We start from the raw sequence: 24,783 nt of genomic DNA on the forward strand, positions 1-24,783 counted from the left end.
CAGGCAGCTCCGACAGGCTCCTCGCATCGTGATCTACCCTCAACCTCGGCCAGCCTCTGATCCTAGGCATACACATCCCTGGTGTGCTCAGAGAAATCTTGGAATGTGAACATGGACCCTTCCTCTGCGGAGCAGCCTCACAGAGATTGCATTACTGCTGCCCTACTACCTGAACCCCTTTGTGTATTATTGGTTGATCGCCCAATTTTATCCTACTCCAGTAGTTTTTGTTGTTGTTCTCTTGTTTTAAAATTTGCCAGAGGCTTATGCTCACTACAGAGAGAGACAGAGAGGGAAAATGAGAAAGAACCCCCACTGGGCATGGTAACGTTGCAATCCGTTCTCCTCCATTTCTCCCTTCTTTCAGGATTTTGGGCACACACACGCACATGTGGCCGGCATGTTTTTCAGGCTACCAAGTCTGGGACTCAAACTGTGAGATCAGCCAGGTGGGATCCTGCAGCCTTAACCAGCAGGATATGAGCTGGTCTATAGAGTTAAAAAAAAAAAAAAAAAAAAAAAAAGAGTTTTTAACTAAAGAAACCATTCATTTTATACTTTCCAAAGTGCTTATAGATTATACTCGGAAAATACATTTTGTAAATTCTCAGGAAGATTCATATCCTATTTTTCTTTGACCAACCAATAGCATTTAATAAATTTCGGAATATATAGGTGTCAGCAAAAGGAAGAAGTAAGAAATATGTAAAAACAAGATGAATTATCTAAAAAGAAATACCATTATGCTGGATTAGTCTAGCGTACTGGCACAGTTTCACTCACCAGAATAGTTTTGAGGATATTGCTATGTTATGACATAGTAACATAATTTTGTAAGATAACTCAAGTTATTTGGAGAGAAAAATTTACGTCTGACTAATTGATAATCCATTGTATGTATATAAAATATTACCTGTTACAGTAAGGTTACCAATTGCCCTTGTTTGCTTGGGTCTGTCCCAGGTTTAGTACTGAAAGGTCCCATGTCCCTGGAACCCTTCAGAGCCAGGCACAATGGGACAGTTTGTCACTCTAGTACCCATGTCCAGTAGGACACATTTTTGCAGAAATGGTATAAAAAAGCATGATCATTATGCATAATCTTATGATTGATATATTTTCTTACCTATTATGATATAAATTAGATTTTACATATTAATATACAATTACTTAACTGATTTTAATTTAACAAAGAATTAGATTTGCAAACAAACAATAAATTGTCATTGATTTTTATTTAATTTCTTGACAAGTGTTGTATTAGAAAGCTTTTCTTTAAGAAATTTGCCAAAATCAAATATTTCCAAAATTGTCTCTTAGCCACTTACAAATAGCACTCCTAATGTTAAACATCTTGGTGGAAGTAATTGCATATGTTCGTTTATATACTCTTGGATTCAGTGAACATGAAATCTCATATTGCTGACCTCTGAATCATTTTTATAACTCTGGAGTATAAGAGAAAGCTTGCTTGGGGTCAGAAAACCTACATTCAATCTTGGCATCATCACCTACTAACTTATTAACCGCAGGATGTTGGGCCTGCAAAATCATCCTTATGAGCCTCAAATTAGTTGAGCAATTAGGGGTAACAAGTCTTGCCTATCTTGTTCAAGTGTTATTAAGAGGATAATGTAAACACAAGTGCTTTTGAAACCATACAATAATATTCTAAATAAAATAGTCAACTCAAAAAAGGTTTTTTTTTTTTATTTTTTACCCCAAGTAGTTGCTAGTAGACTAAAACAGATAAGAGCAAACAAACAAGATATAAGGACTCCTTGCATTGTGGGTAAGTCATTTTCAGAATCTGGCATGGGGATGTCTGTTTCTGTGCAGGCCTTATTCAACTTCACAGCAGCATCTGCTGGTGAAGCTAAGAAGGTGCAAACAGACTTACATCAGATCCTGGACTTGGTTGCCAGTTCAGAAGAGGTGCCCTTCTGTTCCAGGATGCATTTCAATTCCTCGATCCATATTGGACTGACTTTTTACAATACTATATTAATATTTCTCTCTGTGTCTTAACATTCACTTTGAATAGGCTTACTAAGAGTGCTTAGTAGCTTGTCTTATAGATTATTTAGATAATAAACTCTTATTAACTTGTACTATGGTGAACTTAAAACTTTTTCCTCTGAGATTAATTGTATCCTACATTTTTTAATGGGTAAGTATATCCAGAGGGATTATGAAACTCCAAAAACATATGGTTTTGGCTCCAATATTTTAACATGGGCCTGGCAAATACTCAATCAGTGATGGCAACCGTCACAACGATAAGGGTGATGATGCGGAGGAGGAGGAGAACAAAAAAGATGAGGGGGAGAAGGAGAAAGAGAAAGAGGCGAGGCAGCAGCAGAAGCAGCAGAAGAATGTGACCACTGATGAACTGCAGGCTTGCATTTTGCAAAGTAGAGATGCTTTATCTATTTAAGCCTCATCCACTTTATCTGGCACGTATTACTCCCGTAATAAACGGAAGGTCATTTTTCTACCTCCATTTTTCTAAGGCAGCTCACCAATCTTTGGTTTGAACTTTGCATTCTATAGAGAAAGAAATGAGGTGAATTTATCATAATTAACAGGACAGTCTTTTCCAGGCTATTGCCAGTTCAAAAGTCACAAAGGAATTTGAACTCTTCCTGAGACAATATTACATTTTCTTTCCAAAGACTTTTTACTTAAGTTTTAAATCATTCATGATCATTTTGTGACCTGTGCCAGAGGACCATGCAAAAGGCAGATTGATGGAGAAGTACTGGGTTGATGGAAAAGTCGTGACACATCCTTGCATAGAAAAACAAAAAATACATTATGACTTTTCTGAAAACCCAATATATTTCCTTATTATGACCAGTGATTCAAATATATTGAGAAACACCACTGCCTTCAGGTTTCATAGAAGTGGTTTGTATTGCATTACAGAGTTCCAGATCAAAAGGTGGAAAGGACTTCTCCACAAGCCCTCAAATGATCTCTTACTGATGAAGACACTCTCATTTAGGGCTCAATAATATTGTCAACTTCTTGAGTAAAATGTGCTTACTCAGGCTGCATTAAGCATTGGTTATGCTTGTATTTTTAGCACTGGGCGGGCTTATATTTCATCTTAATATGGCAAAGAAAGAGTGTGTAGAATTATTCAAGAGCACTGGAAAACAACTCTCCCTCTGAAAAGGTCTGATGTTACAAAATATCACATTACCTCTGATATTATTTAAGAAGAAAATAATCATCCAAGTGGCATCCTCATCTTATTTTTTCATTCGAGAAAAAAACAGTATTACTCCATTAGGTGTTAGATGCAATTTTAGGTAAGGGTGTTTTTTTTTTTTTTTCCTTTCTTTTCTTTTCTTTTTTCTTTTTTTTTTTTTTTTGATATGCTGTATTAGAATAAAGATTTTTCATCTAATGCTAGTTTGATGGGAGTTTTTTTAGTTTTTTTTTTTAAATAATGAACAGATTAATCACCCAAGTGGCATCCTTATCTTATTTTTTAATTCAAGAAGAAACATTCAGTATTAGTTCATTAGATGCACTTTTAGTTAAGAGTTTTTTTTTTTTTTTCCTACATATATTACAGGTTTCTTCTCATGCTACTGTGTTGAGAGTTTTTTGACTTTTGTTTTATGATGAACAAACTTAGAATTTAACTAGAGATAACATTTAAAGTTTTGTCTTTTATATCTAGGTCATTATTTCACCTGCAATTAATCTATGTATTTTGGGTTAAGGACAACTGTTCTAGAACCTTTCATTGAATAGTCTACTCTATTGCATTGCAAAGGTTCCCTTACTGTATATTTAATGTTCAGATATGTATGAGTTTGTTTCTTCCCTCTTTATTCTATTCCATGGTCTATTTGCCTGCTCTTGCTACATTGTCTTAATTACTATGATTTTATAATATTTGAATAGCTATAGGACATATACTGCCTCTCCCTTGTTCCCTGAAATTCCCATCTTGTTCTCCTTCTGCAAAATTGTTTTGGCTATCTTTTCCACTTTAATTGTGGATTTTAAAATCAGCTTGTCATATTTATAAAATAATGGTTAAAAACAAAGATAACACATAGAAAATTTGGAATACATTATGCAACCAAATATCTGCATATCTCAGAAATTAAAAGATGGGAAAAGCATAGAAAAATCTATTTCATAAAATATTAGCTGAAAATTTCCTATATTTAAAGAAAATATAGACATTCAGATCCAGAAAATTCAAAGGATACTGAATAAATACAAGATCATCTCCAAGGCAGAATATAGTCTCAATGTCAAAAGTCAATAATAAAGATAAAATCCTAAAAATGGCTAAAGATAAGTGCTAAGTTATTTATAAAGGATACTACATAAGATTAACCTCAGACTTCTTAGCCAAAACCTTACAGGATATGAGGGAATGGAATGAAATATTCAAAATTCTGAAAAAAAACCCCACATTTTTAGTAAAGAATACTATATTCTGAAAAATTATCCTTCAAATTAGAGGGAAAATAAGATTATTTCAAAACAAAAAAAAATTGAAGGGATTCATCAATACTAGAGAGACTTTTCAAGAAATATTTTAGGGAGTACTACATCTGGACATAAAAGGAAGATAAACATTACCATGAAAACACATCAAGATAAAAAACTCACACTGGTGTTGTAGAACAACAACACAAAGAAAAAGAGAAAACCATTCCTTTCCTACCATGATGGAAACTTCCTAATAACAAAAATAAACAATAACAGAAGAATAAAGGAAATAAGAAAACACAAACAACCAGGAATCAACCAACAAAATAGCAGGAATAAGTCTGTATTTATCAACAGCAGCATTGAATATAAATGAATTAAACTCCCAAGTTAAAAAATATAGACTGGCTGAACGGATTTTAAAAACCAGGAACCCTCTATGAGCTGCTTACAAGAAACATACCTCATAGGTAAAGACACACGCAGACCGACAATGAAAGGTTGGAAAAAGTCAATGCATGCAAATGGAAATCACCACCAACAACAACAACAAAATAGGATTTACTATCCTAATATCAAAACTAAAATCTGTAAAAAGAGAAAAGAAAATTATTACATAGTATTAAAGGTATCAAGTCACCAAGAAGATATAGCAATTATAAATATTTACACATCTAAATTGGAGCACCCAAATACATGAAACAAAGACTTCTAGACTTAAAGGGAGAGATTGACTCTAATATATTAATCGTTGAGGATTTCAATACTCACTCACTATAGTTTGCAGCCCACTTATAAACAATAACAAGTACTGGCAAGGTTGGGGAGAAAAGAGAACTTACATACATTGCTAGTGGGAATGTAAACTAGTATAGTCTTTGTGTAAAACAGTATGGAGCTTTCTCAAAAATCTAGAAATGGAACAACCATATGACTCAGTAATTCTAATTTCGGGAATTCAACCAAAGGACAAGAAGATGACTCTGTAGGAGAGACATTTGCACATCTATGTTTACTGAAGCATTATTCACAATAGCTAAGACATGAAATCAACACAAATGCCCAACAACTGCTGAATGAACTAAGAAAATGTGGCACATATACACGATGGAATACTACTCATTCATAAAGAACAGTATCTTGTCATTTGAAATAGAGTGGATTAATTTAGAAGATAAAATGCTAAGTGAAATAAGTCAGGCTATAAAAAAATAATAGTGTACATCCCTGCTTAACATATACTGAATACCCACACTTTATAACTGAAACTGTAAGACTCAATGGCATGAATAGAAGGAGTAAAGGTTGACACCAGAAGCTGCGTGGGGATGGGGATGGGGAATAGTGAGGTTGTAGGATTCAGAAGAAAATAATTAATAGACATAAAAATCCATGTAAATAACTGGAATATGTTATGGAACAGTATACCACAGAGAGTAAAAAATGTCATTGACAGTTCAATATACATTTTATAAAAACTAGAATTATATCTAATCTGCATAACATAATGTAATGTTTAATGTTGAAGAAGGTGAATATGTTTATATCTGATTTGATTATTGTACACTATATGCATGCTCTGAAAAACCATATTGTACCCCACAAAGGTGTATGATTATATATAAACCAGAATTAACAAAATAAATAAATAACAACATAAAGAAAGTATACATGGGAGAAAAACTATAGGTAGTAAAAAAGAAATCTCATGATGACTCCTAACGCTGTTTGGCAGGGGAAGTAAGACAAAGCTTTGCTGAGTGGAAAACTGAACGATGCTTAGAGACAGCAAGATTTCTTCTGCTTTAAAACTCAAAATGTATGGGGCCGGCAGGTGGTATGGTGGTTCAAAGTGCTGGACTCCCACATGGCTGGCCATGGTTTATGTCCCAGATCTGGCAGCTTGCTTTCTCACTCTCTCTCTCACTCTGTCCCTCTCTGGTCAAATTAAAATACATAAGTCAAGTCAAATAGACTAATTCTCTTTTTCTTTCTTTCTTTGTTTTTGTTTTTTTTTTTTTTTTTTTTTTTTGGGGTTTTTTTTTTTTTTTTTTTTTTTTTTTAGAGGTTTTTGCTACAGGGCACGTGTGCTTGCCAGAAAGTCAAAGAGAGACAGAGAGACAGAAAGCGAGAAATTACCCCCCGGGGGGATGACCAAGCCGCAATCCCTTCTCCTCCATTCATCTCTCAGGATCTTGGGCATGCACCCACATGCGCCCGGTGTGAGTTTAAGCCAGTGGGCCTGGGACTTGAACTACGGTTGACTGCATGGAAGTCCAGCAACATAGCCATTACCCCAACTGCTGGTCCCAAATAGACTAATTCTTAAAAACAAAAACAATGATAAAACAAAACTCAAAATGTAATAGGTTCACAAGGGTGATTCTGGTTTTACAGTCACATCAGTCCTAAAAATCTAAACCTTGAAATATTTAGTCTCAACCTTTTATAGATCCAGTTACCATTTATTTCATGGTAATTTTCATAGGGCCAGATCAAATAAACAAAATCATTAGTTTATTTCAAATGTTTTCAGTGAATTTTAAAAGTGTATTTTGTTTTTCCAAAGATTTCTTTGTCATTGAAAAAGTATTTTTAAAAAAATAGATGAGCTAAGTCCTTGGCAGCTGTAAAAAGATAATTCAATTTTTTTTCATAAATCCATTACTTGTACGTCTAACTATCACGGTTTTGAAATGTGTTGTGTTTAAGCATTTGTAATTCCTATAAAATTGTTTCTCCAAATTGTAGCCAAAGGGGTATAAAAAGTATAATTGCTTTTCTGGACTTTTATCAAATTTAATATCACCTATATAGTGAAATTAGCAATTTAATCTGATAGTCAAAATAAATTAGAAATAAAAATACTGACTAGTTTTATAAATGATAAGTCTTTTGATGGGAGCATAGATCCAATGGAGAACTCACTATCATGCTAGAGTTTGGCTCTATCTTGGCATCTGGCAGACCATTGGGGCAGACCATTGGGTCAAAAGTCTGGGGTGGTGATTGGAACCCTCAGGAATGTGTGGTGTCATAAGCTTAATTTAGGATAAAACCTTAGTCCTTATCAGACAGTGAGCATTTTGAAAACTGAAGGACTATTTTGTTGGTAACCCTGACTCCCTGAATAGATAATTGAGTCTGCAGAAAGAAAAGAATTTTTTTTTTTGAGATCAATTTTTGCTATAGGGCATGTGTGCTTGCAAGAGAGACAGAGAGAGACATAGAGACAGAAAGTGCAAAATCACCCCCCAAGGAGATGGCCATGCTGCAATCCCTTCTCCTCCATTCTTCCCTCGAGATTTTGGGCACACGAGCACACACACTTGGAGTGATTTTTAAGCCACTGGGTCTGGGATTTGAACCAAGTTTGACTATGTGGGAGTCCAGTGATGTAACCATTACACCATCTGCTAGTCCCAAGGAAAGAGAATTTTAGATAAAATAAAGCCATGCGTTTTATTGCAAATATGATAAACAGTTTGGCACTAGGAGCCAGGCAGTCTACTCTGGGGTCTCTCTACCAAGGTGTACTGCCAAAGAGAAAGAATGGCATTGTATTCCATCCTGCCACAGGCGGCAATGTAGAGTAATGTGGAATTAGTAGGCTGTGGACTGATGGATCCTAAAGCTTCATGTATTGAAGTTTGCCATCCCTAGCTGGGCAGCAGAGAGTCCCAAAAAGTGGAATCCAGCCCCGAGATCTCCACTGCAGGAGCCCAAGAGTATGCTGGTTTCTGAGTGATGGAGGAGCATATCACCACACCTGCTGTGACAGAAGCATGGACGGAACAGCAGCACAGGCTCTGGACCGGCCTGGATACCTTGGGGAGGGGGGACGGTAGGATCCCTTGGAGATCCTAAGAGATACTGAGACAGAGAGCACTTTATAGGGAACTGATGCTCAACCTGAGCATGTTGGGGGTTGTGTCAGTGAAATGCGAGCTGAGAGACTCCTAGATCTGTTGCGTTTTTCTTAATGATGACTGAAGACATTTGGATGCACATCAAACAACACTGTACTGTTCTCTGACCTCAAATCTAATGGTTTCTGATAGGTCTGACACCAAAGAAAAACAACAACAACAACAAAAAAGGAGAATATTTTGCATGTGCTAAACTGACCTTTTTCATTCAAATGTTGGAAGAATGAACAGAGGTGTCTTGATTTGATTTAAATGGCATTCACATTTAAGAAGTTATTACACATCTCCTGGTGTACTTCATCTAACAAAAGACATTTCTTGCCTTTGGAAACTTAACGAAGAGGTTTTCTATCTACCACTGAATGTAGGACATATTCCACTAAGTAAACAGAGTAAGCTCTCCATGGCTGGAAGTTGAGTAAGGTGACCAGAAGCACAGGAAACACACTTCTCCAAACCGGAAAATGCAGCATTGGAAGGAAGCCTACAACTCATCGAATGGGTCCAAATACTTCATCTGCCTCTGCCAGCTCAATCCACCTTGGGCATGCTCACGCGTCAACTTGTGGCAAAGCAGAGATTTGAACTTGCCCATGACACACTAGCTCTAGCTTTCTACAAATCATAAATGTCTCATGAAAATACTTTTAAACAACTTCCAAAATGTGTCCCCCAAGCTCAGCCTTGGCACCGTACCTTGAAGTATGCTCTTTATGATCATTTCCGTGTGGTCGGCCAGGAGATCCGCCTTGTTCATGGCAGCCAGGGACAGGTAGTTAGACATGTTCCTGCTCAGTTCCTTGTTGCCCCTGTGGAGGAATTTCACTGCAATGGGGATGGCCAATGCCGTCACAGGGGGCCGGTTGTAATTCTGAGAAAGTATAAGAAAGCAACAAATAATAAATGACATACATACATACAAACATGACTCGATATTCATTCATTCATCCAAAAAACATTTATTGAACTAAGCTCCCAGAGCACAGCTGGAAAAATGCAGGCCCTGTCTTGTTTACCTTTTTTTTTTTTTTTTTTTAAACTCTGGGAATTCTTAGTCTTGTTTGAGTGACTTCCAGGCAACCAGGTAGTGAACAGATAAGCTCATGAGAGCCATGGCAGGCAAAGAGCAAGGTGCTAAGGGAGAGAAGAAACAGCACCTAATCCAGCCCTGGGGGGTGTCAAGAAAGACTTTGGAGGAGGTGATGTCTTAGCTGGGGTCTAATGGATGAAAAGGAGATGGCTAGGTGACAGCAAGACAGAGTGCACAGAAGGAAGAGTGAGACGAAGGCACAGAGGTGAGGGGGTGCTCAGTGCATTTGGGGAGCTGTGACTCATCAGTCCGGCTGGAGTGTGGGATGTGTGGGGAAACTGGGGAGGAGAAAGGGGAGGTCTGCATGGTTATGAAAGTTCTGGCGCACTAAGCTAAGAAGTTTGGAACTGATCTTGAGGGTGATCAGGAATCACTGATGAAATAACTTATCCGATTTATACTTGAGAAAATAACCACAAGAATACTGTACAAGTTGCTTTTTGACTATCTCTTTTTTTTTTTTTTAAAGAGAGATTTTTGCCATAGGGTGTATGTGCTCACTGGAGAGACAGACAGAAAGTGAGAAAGCGCACCCCAGGGGCGATGGCCACACTGTAATCCCTTTTCCTCCATTCTCCTCTTGGAATTTTGGGCATGAACACACATATGCCCAGCATGAGTTTGAAGCCATGGGGTCTGAGACTTGAACCATGGTCAGCCATGTAGGAGTCCAGTAACATAACCATTACACCATCTGCTGGTCCCACTTTCTGACTGTATCATAAAAATGACAGGTTAAGCAAATGAGATTCATAATTTTTTAAAAATGAACATAAGACTAAAAACTAAAGGAATTCTGGATCATTAAATCATTATTTTCTATCTTCCTAAAATAATTTTCTTCTTTATTTAATTTGTGACAGAACATGAAAGTCTTCACATGTAAAATAGTGCTATTAACATTCTGTTACCTGATTTGGGAATACTATTTGGAAATACAAATTGTTTTCTTAAAAACATACTACTGCTGACCACTAACCCCATCCCTTAGACTGACTGTAGGGCAGAAGTCACAGGGTGTGCAATACATTCGGAGACTCTGACCGCATATTATTATAGGTAAAAAGTGGGCTTGTATTTCTCTATCTGTTCACGTGAAAAGTGCTGATCTTCCCATCCATGGATTTCGGCTTACTCTACCTCCCACAGTTCTGGGTTCATGGTAGGCCTTCATTGAACATTTAATGATTAATAAAGAAACTGTAAACCCATTGTGATAGTCGTCACTGGGAACACCACGTGGTGAGAAGGACATCTGATAGGGAAGGAAAACTCCGCAGCCTAATCTCAGCTCTGCTACCCTCTTGTGGGGTGATCATAGAGATGTCATCCAACTCTCTAGGCCTCACTTAGAAAAGTGATTATCCTTTTTTTTCCCTAGTCAAATGGAATTGGATAAAAAGATCCCAAAGAAGATATGGCATCAACTCTTTAGCACAGGAGACTTTATAGACTGCTGAAGGGCCACCGACCTCATAGAGTGGGTAATTATTACCACCTAGACTGAGGTCCACATTTAGGTGATCAGTATTTAGGCTTTTCTGCATCAGACTGACAATACTGAGGGAAAACCTAGAATGATGAACAAGAGAATTATGACAGAAACTACTAAATCATCGGTCCAATAACTATCCACTCCTTTTTTATTCAGTAATACATTTTTCTGAATTTCCAGTAGGACATGCCTACTTGGTGAAGGGCTGTGTTTCTGTGTTTGCAATTGGATGTGGCCGTGTGCAAGGATCTGGCCAATGTAATAGAGATGGCAGTAATGAGTTCAACTTCAAAGTTCTGACTACCATGAAGTGATTTGGCCTCTTATTCCTTTTCTCCCTTTAATTCTGGTTGAAATGAGGATATGGTAACAAGATTCTACCTGTCATCTTAGATCACAAGTTAGAAGCCATGTATTTTTCTTTTTTCTTTTTTTGGGAGAGGTTTTTTGCTATAGGGTGTGTGCGCTCGCCAGACAGAGAGAGACAGAGAGACAGAAAGCGAGAAATCACCCCCCAGGGGGGATGGCCACGCCGCAATCCCTTCTCCTTCATTCTCCCCTCGTGATCTTGGGCACACACGCACACGTGCCTGGCTTGAGTTTTAAGCCACCGTGTCCGGGACGCGAACCGCAGTCGACTACGTGGGAGTCCAGCGACATAGCCATTACGCTAACTGCTGGTCCCGGAAGCCATGTATTTTGTAACAAAGAAAAAGCAAAAGCTTAGGTGTGTGTCACCAGAGAGTTACCATATCAGCTCTGGACTCCTACTTTTGAAGTAGTAGATGAGAGACAAAGTTCTACTCTAACCTTCCCTTATAATTAGACATTAGTTATAGCAGTTGAGCCTAAACCCTGACTAACACAATGTGAAGTCAGGGCCATCTTCATTCTTCTGTTTCTCTGTAGCTTAAAGAGATGGCTAGATCCTTAGATAAAATGAAATGTAGACTTTAACCTTGATACCATAAACCCTCTAAGGACAAAAGAAAGGGTAGGAGGCAAAAATTGTCATTACTTAGGGTGCTTGAGCAATATTATGTCATCTTAGAAATGAGACAGCAGGGTCAACTGGATGTTCATCTAAAAGAAAAATATATATCCCAATCTCTATATTCACCATAACAGAAGTCACTGTAAATAGATGCCCTTCTAAAGGGGAAATTTCTTTTATAATGTGGAGAAGAAAGTAGAGAAAGGGACCAGCAGGTGCTGTGGAGTTTCAGGCAGTGGATCCCACATGGACGACTAAGCAGTTCAAGTCCCAAATCCAGCAGCTTAGAAAATCACATTGAGTGCGTGCTCATATATGCCAAAATCTCAAGAGGAGAAGGGACATGGCCTGTGATGGGGCTGTCCCCCGTGTGTGTGTGTGTGTGGGGGGGGTGTCTCACTTTCCCTCCTCCTTCTCTCTCTGTATGTCTCTATCTGGTGAGCACATACACACAACAGCAAAAACTAAAATTAAAAAAAAAAGGAAAGAAAAATAAAATAAAAAAGAAGTAAAGAAATAGAGAACATCTTGATGGCCTCAAAGTAGGCAAAGATTTTCACAAACCCAACTCATAATGTATTATCAATGAGAGAAAAGAGAAAAACATCCCATTACTGATGGGATGAGCTGGGAGGCCTTCCTGGAACAGTGGTGCTCCCCTCCCCTACCCCAGGGGCTGGCTCTCCCATTTAGAAGTTTGGACTTCACTTGATCAGAGCACACAAAATTGTTTGGATTCATGGGGACTAACTCACACCAAAGAACTTTCCAAAGACTGGAACGTAACCAGGCATGCCTATGCACTTATCCACAGTGAGCAGCTTCTTGGGGTCGGACACCTTTCACATTTTCAGGATGCCAAGGAGCCAGATTAGAAACCAGAATGTTCACTTGTGGGCCACAAAATCAGAACACAGCAAAGAGATCCTGAGGGACATTTCATCTAGGCCACAGCGAAATAATACTTCTGTCCTATAAGTGAATCCTCATCTCTGGAAGTTTCTTTTTATTCTTTTTTTAAAAAGGTTTGCTATAGAGACCAGCAGTTGGCATAATAGCTATGTTGCTGGACTCCCATGTAGTCGACCACAGTTCGAGTCCCAGACCCAGTGTCCTAAACTCACACACACGCATGTGTGTGCGTGTCCAAGATCCTGAGAGGAGAATGGAGGAGAAGGGGTTGTGACGTGGTCACCACTCCCCCCCTCCCTCCCACCCCCCGGGGAGTGATTTCTTGATTTCTGTCTCTCTGTCTCTGTGTCTTCTGGTGAATACACGCACCCTATAACAAAAACCTCTCCAAAAAAAAAAAAAAAAGGGTTTGCTATAGGTCCTGTGTACTTGCTGGAGAGAGATGGGGTGGGGGGATGGACAGGGAGTGAAAAATCATCTCCTCCATTCTCCTTTTGTGATTTTGGGCACACTTGCACACACGCCTGGTATGGTTTTCAAGCTGCTGGTTCCAGGACCAGCACCGCACAGTTGGCCATGTGGGATCCAGGGCCTTAACCACCATACCACTGTCTGGTCCTCTCTGGAACTTTCAATGCAACAGAAACAGTCTTTATTTCTCCTTTTCTTCCAGTAGCATTGGGTAAATATGCCAAAATAATGATTCCACAAACTTCATTTAAACACCAAAGAATTAGCACCAAAGGCTCTCAATCTCCAGAGTTTAGGTAGTTCCTGGGGTAGCAAGAAGCTATGGGCACTGCTGGCAGCAAAAGGATGTGAGTGGGGAGCTGGGAGGCCAAGATAAGGCTGCACACACCAGGGTCCCATGGACCTGACAGGCCAATTGATCTCCATCCAACGGCGGAGCTCCACTTCCAAAGGCAGAGAAAGGAGTTGCTAATGCGGTAGATCTCAGGCCCGCACATTTATTTTATCTTCAGAATTGCTTGGATCACAGAAATGCTAATGGCACGCATGCAGAGACAGCTCTGTGAGTACAGTCCTTCCAACAGAACACTTTAACAGCGACCGATAACGACAGACCTTGCCTCTCAGCGCAGACATGAGTGTGTTGGGATGAGTATCGTCTTACGCAGTCTTGTGCTCAAGGAACAAATGCAGTGAAGTGCAGCACAGACATTGAGACTTGCTCCCGGGGACAGTCAGATCTAGCTGAAGAGGTACCACAAAAGGGCCTTGTTCTCCCGATGCCAAGAATTACAGTTCTTAACTAGATCAGCGCCATTTGAGCTTTGGGGTGAAAAATTTCCTTTGGAAAATGTACTTTTGGGAATGTTTCCCAGTGTTGTATTATCGAGAAGAATAAAGTGAAGTAAAGGGATAGCTATCGGAGGGGATAGCCACTGAAAAGCTTGTTGTCTCTCAGGACTTGAGTTCAACTGAGTCATAAAAAAGAATTAAGTTCAAGAAATATTACACTGCATTTATTAAAAATAGGGTTCCTTGGTTATCTGTCATCAAGGTAAATTTTTAAAGTAATTATTTATTTAATCTTATTTATTATTATCATTTTTTTAACTTGCTACAGGACACATGTGCTTATGAGAGAGAGAGAGAGAAATACTGAGAAAACAAGCTGCCAGGTCTGGGGCTCAAACCATGGTAGACCGTGTCAGAGCCCAGCACATTAGCCACCAAGTCACCTGCTGGCCCCCATTAAAATAACTTTCGATTTATATATATAAAATGTTTGATTTTAAATCTAGTTGGTGCATATGCCCAAGTTCCCCCGAAGTACTTTCTGACAGGTAATAAGGGGACAGGTCTCGGGATCCAGGATGTGCATGTCCTGGTCTCCCCATTTCATGCCACTGTCTGAGGACTACGTACTAGAGAGAAGCACAGCTGCCATGGAAGCCAGAGACAGTCACGTCTCCTTAGCTACTAAGTCATTCACTTATTCATTCAATCCATCATTCAGTAAATATTATTTGAGTATCTCCTATGTGCCAGGCATTATGTTAGATGATAAAACTATTTCAGTGAATAAAACAAAGCTTATAATTTGAGGAGAGGGGAAACAGGCAATAAACAATGGCTATAATAAAGAATTAAGTTACCAGCCTATTAGAAAGTATTCAGTGCTTTTTTTTTTGGGGGGGGGAGGATTTTTGCTATAGGGCGCATGCGCTCACCAGACCGAGACAGAGAGACAGATAGCGAGAAATCGCCGCCCAGGGGGGATGGCCATGCCACAATCCCTTCTTCTCCATTCTCCTCTTGGGATCTTGGGCACGCATGCACATGCGCCCGGCATGAGTTTAAGCCGCCAGGTCCGGGACTCGAACCGCGGTTGACTATGTGGGAGTCCAGCGACATAGCCATTACGCTAACCGCTGGTCCCAGTATTCAGTGCTTTTATAGTCTCTTGCAGATGATGGCGGTGGTAATGTTGATACTAACCAGAGTTAATACATAGCACTTCCAATGTCCTAAATATTTTATCTGTTATTTAATGTCTATTCATGTAATCCTCACCACAAACTCATGAGACAGTTATTCTTTTTCTTTTTATTTTATTGCCAGAGGGTGTGTATGCTCATGAGAGAGAGAGAGAGAGAGAGAGAGAGAGAGAGAGAGAGAAAGCGCCCCCTAATGGGCATGGTCACACTGCAATCCTTCGTTTACCATTTCTCTACCCCACCAGGACTCTGGACATGCATACACATGTGTCCAGTATGTTTCTTTAACTGCCAGGGCTGGGATTTGAACTGCAGCCAGCCATGTGAAATCCAGCTCCCTGAGTACTGGGGGACTGGACCTCATCTACTCCTGTTATCTGCATTTTACAGGTGAGGAAATGAAGGCACAGAGGTATTCATTTGCCCAAGATCACACTATCAGGAAATGGTAGAACTGGAATTGCCTATTGGAAAAAACTTCTAAATTAACATAACTAGTTCTGCCTCTAAGAGTTACAAAGGAATGTTCTCAACTGTCTAAGGCATTTTGTACGCAATGCCAACAGAGGCAGGGTTTGAATCTTCATATGGACTGACTGGGGAAGAGGGAATGATGGAATCAAGGAGAAAGGACAGTGGGTCCTTCTATGAAGAGGAAAAACAAGATTCTTTCTGATTTTCCAGGGGTGAATTTGGGGATTATTTGTATTTCCCCTCCTATACCAGAAAGCCCTCTTTGGTTATACCCCGTTCATATAGTCATCAACAGTGGCAGCAGAGATGGGGGACTGATAAAATGCAGAGTTAAATACCTAGCAACCGGCTCTGCTAAGGGACTCAGTTTGGGACAAGGCTGTCACTGTATAATTATACACTGAGGATAAAACCAGGCATTGGCTATCAGTTTCATGATGGTTTGCCCATCAATTCTCTAGAATTTATTCTAGTATATCAGCTATGTCAATAATTATAGTGACCCTAAAGGCATTTTAACTTTCATGAACCCTCTCCAAGTTTGTATTTATCTTAGAGTATAGTATGCCTTATGGGGTTATTTTCCCTTTCAGGATTTTCAGATGGGAAAAGAAATGGGCAATGGTCAATTTGACAGATGAATCTGGTTGAGGAAGCTGTGAATCCTGAATAAGTTGTGTTTTGACTTAAGTGTTTCCATGTAGTGGCTAGGCCTCAAGTGGAATAACTTTTGAGGTGAAGGGGCCTCTTCGTGTGTACCTACCACTTCAATTAGAAGCACGAAATGTCAATGGTTTGATGTCTTGAATGGAGCCAAATGGATACTCGTTTCTCTTGCCCTACAAGACTCTGGCTTTATTTGCCAGCTACAAACCACTACTTTCACTGCATTTGCTATGCAGAAATTGTACCCCGTCAGCCCTGTATATGTAATATAACCTTTAACCCTCATAACAGTCCCAAGCCGTAGGTAATACAATCCCCGTTTTAGAGATGGCAGAACAGAGCATTGCCAGTGAGAGTAAATAACGTGCCAGTCTCTTGTCTAACAAGACCAAGATCTGTACGACGGAAGATTTCAAGCTCTCAAGCTAGTTGCGGTTTTACTTCTCAGCATCTCTTGAGAGAATCATAACTCCAGACTGTAAGGTGATCTCATTCGATCTGTTGTTTTATACACAAGTTGAGGGACTAGTCTAAGATACAGGATGAGCTGGTAGAAGCACATGGTCCAAGGCAACATAAAGTAAAATAAAACAGCTCACCAGTGCATGCTGCACACGCGTACTAAGTTTGTCTTGAAGAGAGAGTAGACGATGAATTCTGAAATGTTAAGTTATTTTAAGATAAATGTGGCCAGTTCACAAATATAGGGGTCAAGAAAAGAAAGGATTTAGATATAATTGCCATAATTTGATATAATTGCCAATAAAAGAGGATCAGAATTGATCACCCAAAGTAGGTTTAAAGCAATGAGGGGCCAGCAGGTGGCATGGTGGTTAGGAGCGTTGGACTTCCACATGGCCCACTGTGGTTTGAGCCCCGGACCTGGCGGCTTGCCTTCTCACTCCACCCCCTTCTCTCTGTCTCTCTCTGGTCAAATTTAAATAAATAAATAAAATAAAGTTCAATAAAATAATAATAATAAAAAAAGTAATGAAATGGTCAAGGGTGTAGGAAGAAATGGCTGGGCCCTAGCCTGATTAGATGTACAGTACTAGGACTGCTTATCTCGGAAGGTAGGGTTGGGTGAACACTTCTTTAAAACGTTTTTCTTATTTTATGCAAGCTAAAAATGCTGCAGGCCAAACCTTTTAAAGTTGCTCTACTATTCTATTTTACTGAAAACAGAAAAGAAAAGAAAATGAATGATCTGGATTTCTGCATGATTCACACGAGAAACTCAATGACAAGTAGTATAAAAGTCATCTTTTCGATGTTTACGTAACCCAGAAAGTTACTCTTAAAAGTGGTGAAAACTAAAATGTAAGTCCTGGGATCACAACCTTGCCTTTGGTTCCCAGGCTGACTTTCTGAGGCCATATCCCAGGGGTGACTTGGGCAAGATGCTGAACTTTGCTGAAAGGCAAGTTTGGTGTTAACGCTTCCTGCCTTTCATTACAGTGGCTTCTGCCCCTCCCTAGGGCACACAGTGGCCATCCCATCCCCATTGGTCCTACAGGTTGGAGTCACCCACTTCTGTGATTCACTTGTCTGTCTCAACGAGGAGGTCTATGCCCCAGTGCTCTCTGCCCCTTCCCAAACTATCAGTCTTGACCTCAGGACCCTGCTCTTGACAATCTAACAAACTCGTTTACACTGAGTCATTGATAATTAGTAAGTCCAGAATTTATTTTTTAAAACAGAATTATTCTAAATGAATTTTAAAAATTAAAAATAAACAATTCTTTAAAAAATAAAAGGACCAGCAGGTGGCGTGGTGGTTAAGGTGCTGGACATTCCCACATGGCCAACCATGGTTCAAGTCCTAGACCTGGTGGTTTGCTTTCTCACTTTCTCTCTCTCTCTCTGGTCAAATAAAAATAAATAAATGAATAAAAATAAAAATAAGCAATTCTTTAAAAGAAGAATTATTCTATTTAACTTTATTTATTCATTTATTTATTTATTTTAATTTGACCAGAGAGGGACAGAGTGAGAGAAGGAAAGAGAGGGAAAATGAGAAAGTAAGCCGCCAGGTCTGGTACTCAACCTATGGTCAGCCATGTGGGAGTCCAGCATCCTTAACCACCATGCCATCTGCTGGCCTCAGTAAGCTTAGAATTTCTATTGCTCAAAAGCATTTGCTTTATTTCCTCCCTTTTTTATAGAAGACGTAATGCCTTACCCAGAATAAAACATCTCTGTTTGTTAGAATGTGGGGCATTTTAGAAAGGGAATAAGATTAAAATTCTCTGACTTTGGTCTTATTCATAAATCTGTACTTTTACATAAACAGGTTTCTTTTTTTTTTTTTTTTTTTTCAGAGAAGGTCTTGTCATTCCACCTTGCTTATCTTATGAAATTCCTGCTCATGGCTCATAACTTGTTCCAAATTTGATCTCCATCCAGGAAATCCCCCTGGCTCTAAACCTGTGCTAACACAGGAGCCACAGAACTTCATGGAAGTTTCTAGCTACTGGCTATGTGACTAGTCCAGAACTTCATGGAAGTTTCTAGGTACTGGCTATGTGACTAGTCTAAAGTCAGATGTGCTCAGATACCTGCCAGATTTATGAGACTTAGCATTTTATTTTTTTTGAGAGGTTTTTGCTATAGGGTGTGTGCGCTCGCCAGAAAGACAGAGAGACAAAAAGTGAGAAATCACCCCCCACCCCCAGGAGGATGGCTATGCCACAATCCCTTCTCCTCCATTCTCCTCTCAGGATCTTGGGCATGCACGCACACGCACCCAGCATGAGTTTAAGCCACCAGGTCCAGTACTTGAACCACAGTGGACTATGTGAGAGTCCAGCGACGTAACCATTATGCCAACTATTGGTCCCAGTATTTTTAAAAAAGTAAACTATCTTGAAATGATAACATGTGGAAACAACAGTATTTTGGATATATTGGGTAAAAGAAATTATAATAGTAAAATCAATTTCATCTGTTTCTTCTTATTGCATATTAATGTGCTACTAGAAAATTCATTACTTATGTGGCTTGTATTTGTGACTTGTGTTAGATTTCTGTTGGATAGTGCTCTGAAGTGTAGACCAGTGGTTTTTGAACTGATAGAGGGAGCTGGAGAATATGGCTGATATGTGAATGTCTTTTTGGTCTGAATATCTGTGGCATGTATAGCTTGGAGTGAAATAATTATGCTTCTCATGTATATCAATAACAAACACAGGATCACTAAGGAAGAACATAAGTATTAGATATGTGGGGTTTCTTCTAAGTACCATTAATCTCATGTCAATTTTGCTGAAATCATCATTTCATCTCACCCATCCCCAAACCCAGAGACAAAGGAAAACTGTGTGGTACATACAGTTTTTTTTTTTTTTTTTTTTTTTGATAGGTTTTCGCTACAGGGCACATGCGCTTGCCAGACAGACAGACAGAGACATAGAGACAGAAAGTGAGAAATCACCCCCCAAGGGGAATGGTCACGCCGCAATTCCTTCTCCTCCAATCTCCTCTCGGGATCTTGGGCACGCACGCACACGTGCCCGGCATGAGTTTTAAGCCACCGGGTCTGGGATGTGAACTGCAGTCGACTACGTGGGAGTCCAGCGACATAGTCATTACGCTAACTGCTAGTTCCCGTACATACAGTCTTTTGCTGAGTTGACCAGTCCTTGGACTGAGCAGGATAAAATGGAACATGCTTTAGTTAATCATGAAAGACTATGAAAAAGAAGGAGAAGGAGGAGGAAAAGAAAGAAAACAGAAGTAATATAAGTTGCCACACACAGTGCTTCGCATTTTAGCAAAACCAGAATTTTCTGAACTGTATTCAGCGGATCCCTGGTTCTGAGAGTTATTCATAAATGTTGTGTTGAGAGGAAAAAGGCATTCCATGGTCAAATTGGATCAAAGATGCTGAACTAAACAAAGTTAACCAGCTTTCTTTACTATAGGACTTTGGGAGCCTTTACTATGCTACGAAACATAGTGAATATTCAAAACAGAAAAATTGACGTCAGTGCTTCCTAGACTATTTGAATACAGAGTTCTTTTTTTGACAAACATCTGTCATTCTCACTGGTTGGTAAAAATTTTCATAGACAATTCGTTTCATTTGCATTTTATAGGGAAGAAATTATGGCTTTGAAAGGTAAGAGACACCCTACATTTTAATGTTACACAACTGCTTTGCAACTGAGCCCAAATTCCAAGTTTATGTTTACAGAAGAAGAAGGAATTAAATATGTCCAGAACAGGCAAATATTGTCCTAGAGATTTCACAATACATATAGAAATACACTGAAAAATGACTCAGTTCCATCTCTCCGCATATCCCAAGCTCATTTTCCTTCGGTTTAGTTCCCATGTCCTCTCTGGCCTCCTTGAATGAATGAAAGAGGTTTCCTCTTCTGAATTTTTCAGTATGCCTTATTTTGATCTTGGCACCTATTACTTACTTATTAGCTTTTTTTTTTTTTTCTTTTTTTGGAGAGGTTTTTGCTATAGGGCAAGTGTGCTCACCAGACAGACAGAGAGAGACAGAGAGACAGAAAGCGAGAAATCACCCCCTAAATGCACACACTTTATCTCTCCACATAGATCAGAGGCTTGCTGTGGTATTACTTTGAATTCCCTATGGCGTATCTCGCACATAGTAAGGGCTCAATAGAACTTTCTCGGTCTATTAATTACCAGCCCATCTGCTTAGCTATTGATGGTTTGTGGTCTCTTTTCACAGTATCTAAATGCAGCAGACACATGGGCTCTTGGTCCAGAGACCATGGATGTTCATCTAGGTTGCCTACCTAGTATCAAATGGCCTGATACTGAACACTGACATACCTGTAAAATACAGCTCGTGATATCAGATGCAATTTTTGCATGAGGAGTGTCTTCATCTTTCCCAGAAGGTCTCAGATTGTGTTCCAAGCAGGAATCCCAGAGTCCGACAAGGGCCTTTGCATGCTTTTCAATCGACTCTGTCTCCCTGATGGCTGTTGTGATTCTTGTGATACAAATTTCCACCACTGCTTGGTCATTGTTATTGGTTTGGTAATCCTATTTGGAAAGAAAGCCTCATGTTAAATAATGCTCTAGAAAGTGATCCTTCAAAGGACAAAATACTAACACAGTCTTTTAGAAAATGGGTGTACCAGGTTATGTGCTAAGTGGTGAAAGCAAAAGTTCAGTGTAATAATGGTCTTCCTTTTTGGAGAACATCGTCTTGTGGAATAGTCAGACATACATACAGATTCCAAAGGAGCAGGTTCCTACTCTCACCTGTAGACTAGGAGCAGGGACAGTATCAAGGAGCTTAATTACTTATGTGCAAGGGAGTGACAATCTTCAGGCTATTTCAGTTTCTAAATCCATGACAAGACAGGGGTTACTGATATGGTGGCAGTTACTCTGTCATATCAGTAACTTTTGTGAAATGTTACAAATTGCCTTCCAGTTTCCCCTCAATAACTTTCTCTCTTTCTGGATATAATAGAACATGTCATTTTATCTCCTCTTTTCAACCGAAGTAACTACCAAACCCATTTTAGCTTTCCAAATTTCCTTCTATTTCACTACTTAAAATTTTCCTCAAATACCTCATCCTCTTTACAGCGAGATAATATGACTCTAGAACATCTACATGTGAAAAATAGGGCCATCACTGTTGTTTAGAAAACGGGTCTGACTGTAAACACCCTGGGTGGCATGGTGGTTAAGGTACTGGATCCTACATGGCTGACTGCGTGATTGGAGTTCCAGACCCAACAGCTTGAAAAACACACTGTGTGTGTGTGTGTGTGTGTACGCATGCATGTGTGTGCATGCTGAATGTCCTGAGAGAAGAATGGAAGAGAAGGGATTGTGGCATGGCCATCCCCTCTGGGGGAATGATTTCTCACTTTTTCTGTCTCTGTGTCTCTCTCTGGCAGCGCATATGCCCTATGGCAAAAATCTTAAAAACAAACAAACAAAAAAGCCCCCTTGAAACATCAAAGCAGGAAGGGTTCATATATGGGTCCTTATGTCATCATGTGTGTGCAGCTAAAGATGGGAAGTGATGAACTTGTCTAACTGCAAGATCCAGCTCTAACAGCCTTTTGTGTTTTCTGCTATTAATACTGGAGCAGTGAGGATCTTGTGCACAAAACCCTTTCTACATTATAGAATATAGATGATCTATAATCTAGATTCTCCAGAAGTGGAAATTTTTGAGGCAAATCATAGAAACATTTTTCAGGCTTATGATATATGTGGCCAAACTATGTTCCAGAGAGGCCTTACCAATTTTTACTCCTGCCCACAAGGTCTAAGCCTGAACTACTGTTTGAGGGAATCACAGAGTATTTGGTCTACCAACATTAGATCCTACACTTCACAATCCATCAGATCAAAAACTACTTGATAGAAAAGAGTGTCTAGCAGTGGGCACATATGACTCACTCATCTTATCATGTACTGTAACTCCTTCTTCCACCATCTCAATACTGCTGGGAAAAGAATCAAAACATTTAAGGGACACAAAAATGGAAAAGTATCTGTTGATGATAAGGTATATAATAATATTTTTTAACTGGACTAATAAAAATTATGTTAAGTAAAAATGTGAAGTAAAACAAGTAAACTATGAAAACCAAACCAAAACAACAACAAGAAAACCTGCTGGACTGATAGGTTGATGGAGCAAGCTCTCAAAGGAGAAATTCAACCTAATATTCTATGAAGATAGGCACCATCCTCCCAGAGTCAGGATATGAACTGACTATGATCTCTGCCTGGTGCTGTGTTCCCAGAGGTAGAATACCTGAGCTTGGGAGCTCAGTCACTTCAGGCTTCTGAAGTGTGAAGAGCCCAGCAGAGAAAGAAAGGAATCACCATCCTGACCAGATTAATCAACCATAATCATTAGGAGCAGGTAGGCATCTGTTACACAGTGGGGGCAACTCTTGGTACTCTCCTGGCCAATTTTGATGGAAAGTGGACAATGTGTGAAGGGTGTAGAGACCAGAGACCAGAGACTTAGCTCCCTCAGGTAAAAGCACTTGAATCACCCCTCTAGGAATCAGTTTAAATCAGCAAAGGTGATTGCTGAGGATGAGGGGAATCTAGACTCAGTGAGAGAGAAGGGAGACAGTATTTGTTCTCTTGTTACTGCTGTCAGTAATTATCACATACTTTGTGGCTCAAGAATTGGTGTAGAAAAATTTATTTCCTTCTAGTTAAGAAGGTCTCAAGACAAAAATTCATTCTCACTGGGCTAAAATCCAGTGCCCTCTGGAGATGCTGAGGGGGAAAATGCCTTTTCTTATCTTTTCTAGTTTCTAGAGGTCACCCGCATTTCTTGGCTCACGATCTTCCTTTATCATCGAAGCCTATCACTCCAGCCTCTACTTCCTTTGCCAGATCTCCTTCCTCCACGTTGGACCTTCTTGTAGCCTCCCTCTTATAAGGGAGCCTTATCATTCTACTGGGCCCGCCCAGATACTCCAGATAATCTATCCATCTCAAGATCTTTCATTATGTTGCACCTGAAAATGCCTTTTGCCACACAAAATCTCAAAACCAACGTTTCATTTTTAGTTGTGTACCTTAGAAATACATATTTGTTAAAACTGATAATTACATTTACTATAGCACTATTTAAATATAAAATGTCCATCAAAGTAAGAATAGATAAATAAACTGTGCATGTTCATTTAATTAAATACTCTGTCCTGGTGAAAATAAATAATTTGGAACTATGAAGTCATCAGGAAGGTCAGCCTATTTTCTGTTTTGCAAAAATGTGTCATGATTTTCCCAGCGACCCAAATACATTACCAAATACATGTACCAGCATGGATAAAACATAACATTGAGCATTATGACTCACCACTTAGTTAAAGTTTAAAAACATTAAACACAATACTATAAATAATTTTCGAACATGATATAACAAAGAAATAAAATGATATGTGATAAATACCCATTCAGGATACGAGTTACCTTAAGGGTACCATAAGGGAGGAGAACAGGAGTAGAAAGAGATATTCAAGTGATCTGATTGTACCTAATGTTGTAGATGAGGTGATTCGGTGTAACTAACAAGTTTCATTGTTAAAAAGAATGGAAAGAAGTGGAAGATGGGTGAATCGACTGGGCGAACATCAACGCCAAGGTGGGAGAAGAAGGGAAGGGAAGGGAAGGGAAGGGAAGGGAAGGGAAGGGAAGAGAAGAGAAGAGAAGAGAAGAGAAGAGAAGAGAAGAGAAGAGAAGAAGAGAAGAGAAGATGAGACAAACTCAAAGCAGTCTTGGAGGAAAATCAAGTTTGTTCAAGAAATAATTAT

At 39.3% G+C, this 24,783-nt stretch overlaps 1 protein-coding gene across 4 annotated transcripts in view; it reads right to left on the minus strand.

The window, feature by feature from the left end:
* Positions 1-24,783, minus strand: part of VEPH1 (ventricular zone expressed PH domain containing 1) — a 213,475-nt gene that overhangs the window by 175,456 nt on the left and 13,236 nt on the right. For all 4 annotated transcript variants that reach the window (XM_027772379.1, XM_006149776.3, XM_006149777.3 and 1 more), the window contains exons 3-4: positions 21,302-21,517; positions 9,090-9,264 (exon numbers count right to left, since the gene is read on the minus strand). In XM_027772379.1, coding sequence (XP_027628180.1) covers positions 9,090-9,264; positions 21,302-21,517 — 391 coding nt within the window. The remainder of the gene's footprint in view (positions 1-9,089; positions 9,265-21,301; positions 21,518-24,783) is intronic.

The sequence above is a fragment of the Tupaia chinensis genome, unplaced genomic scaffold, assembly GCF_000334495.1.
Source record: "Tupaia chinensis unplaced genomic scaffold, TupChi_1.0 Scaffold000272_1, whole genome shotgun sequence".
Lineage (NCBI taxonomy): Eukaryota > Metazoa > Chordata > Mammalia > Scandentia > Tupaiidae > Tupaia > Tupaia belangeri.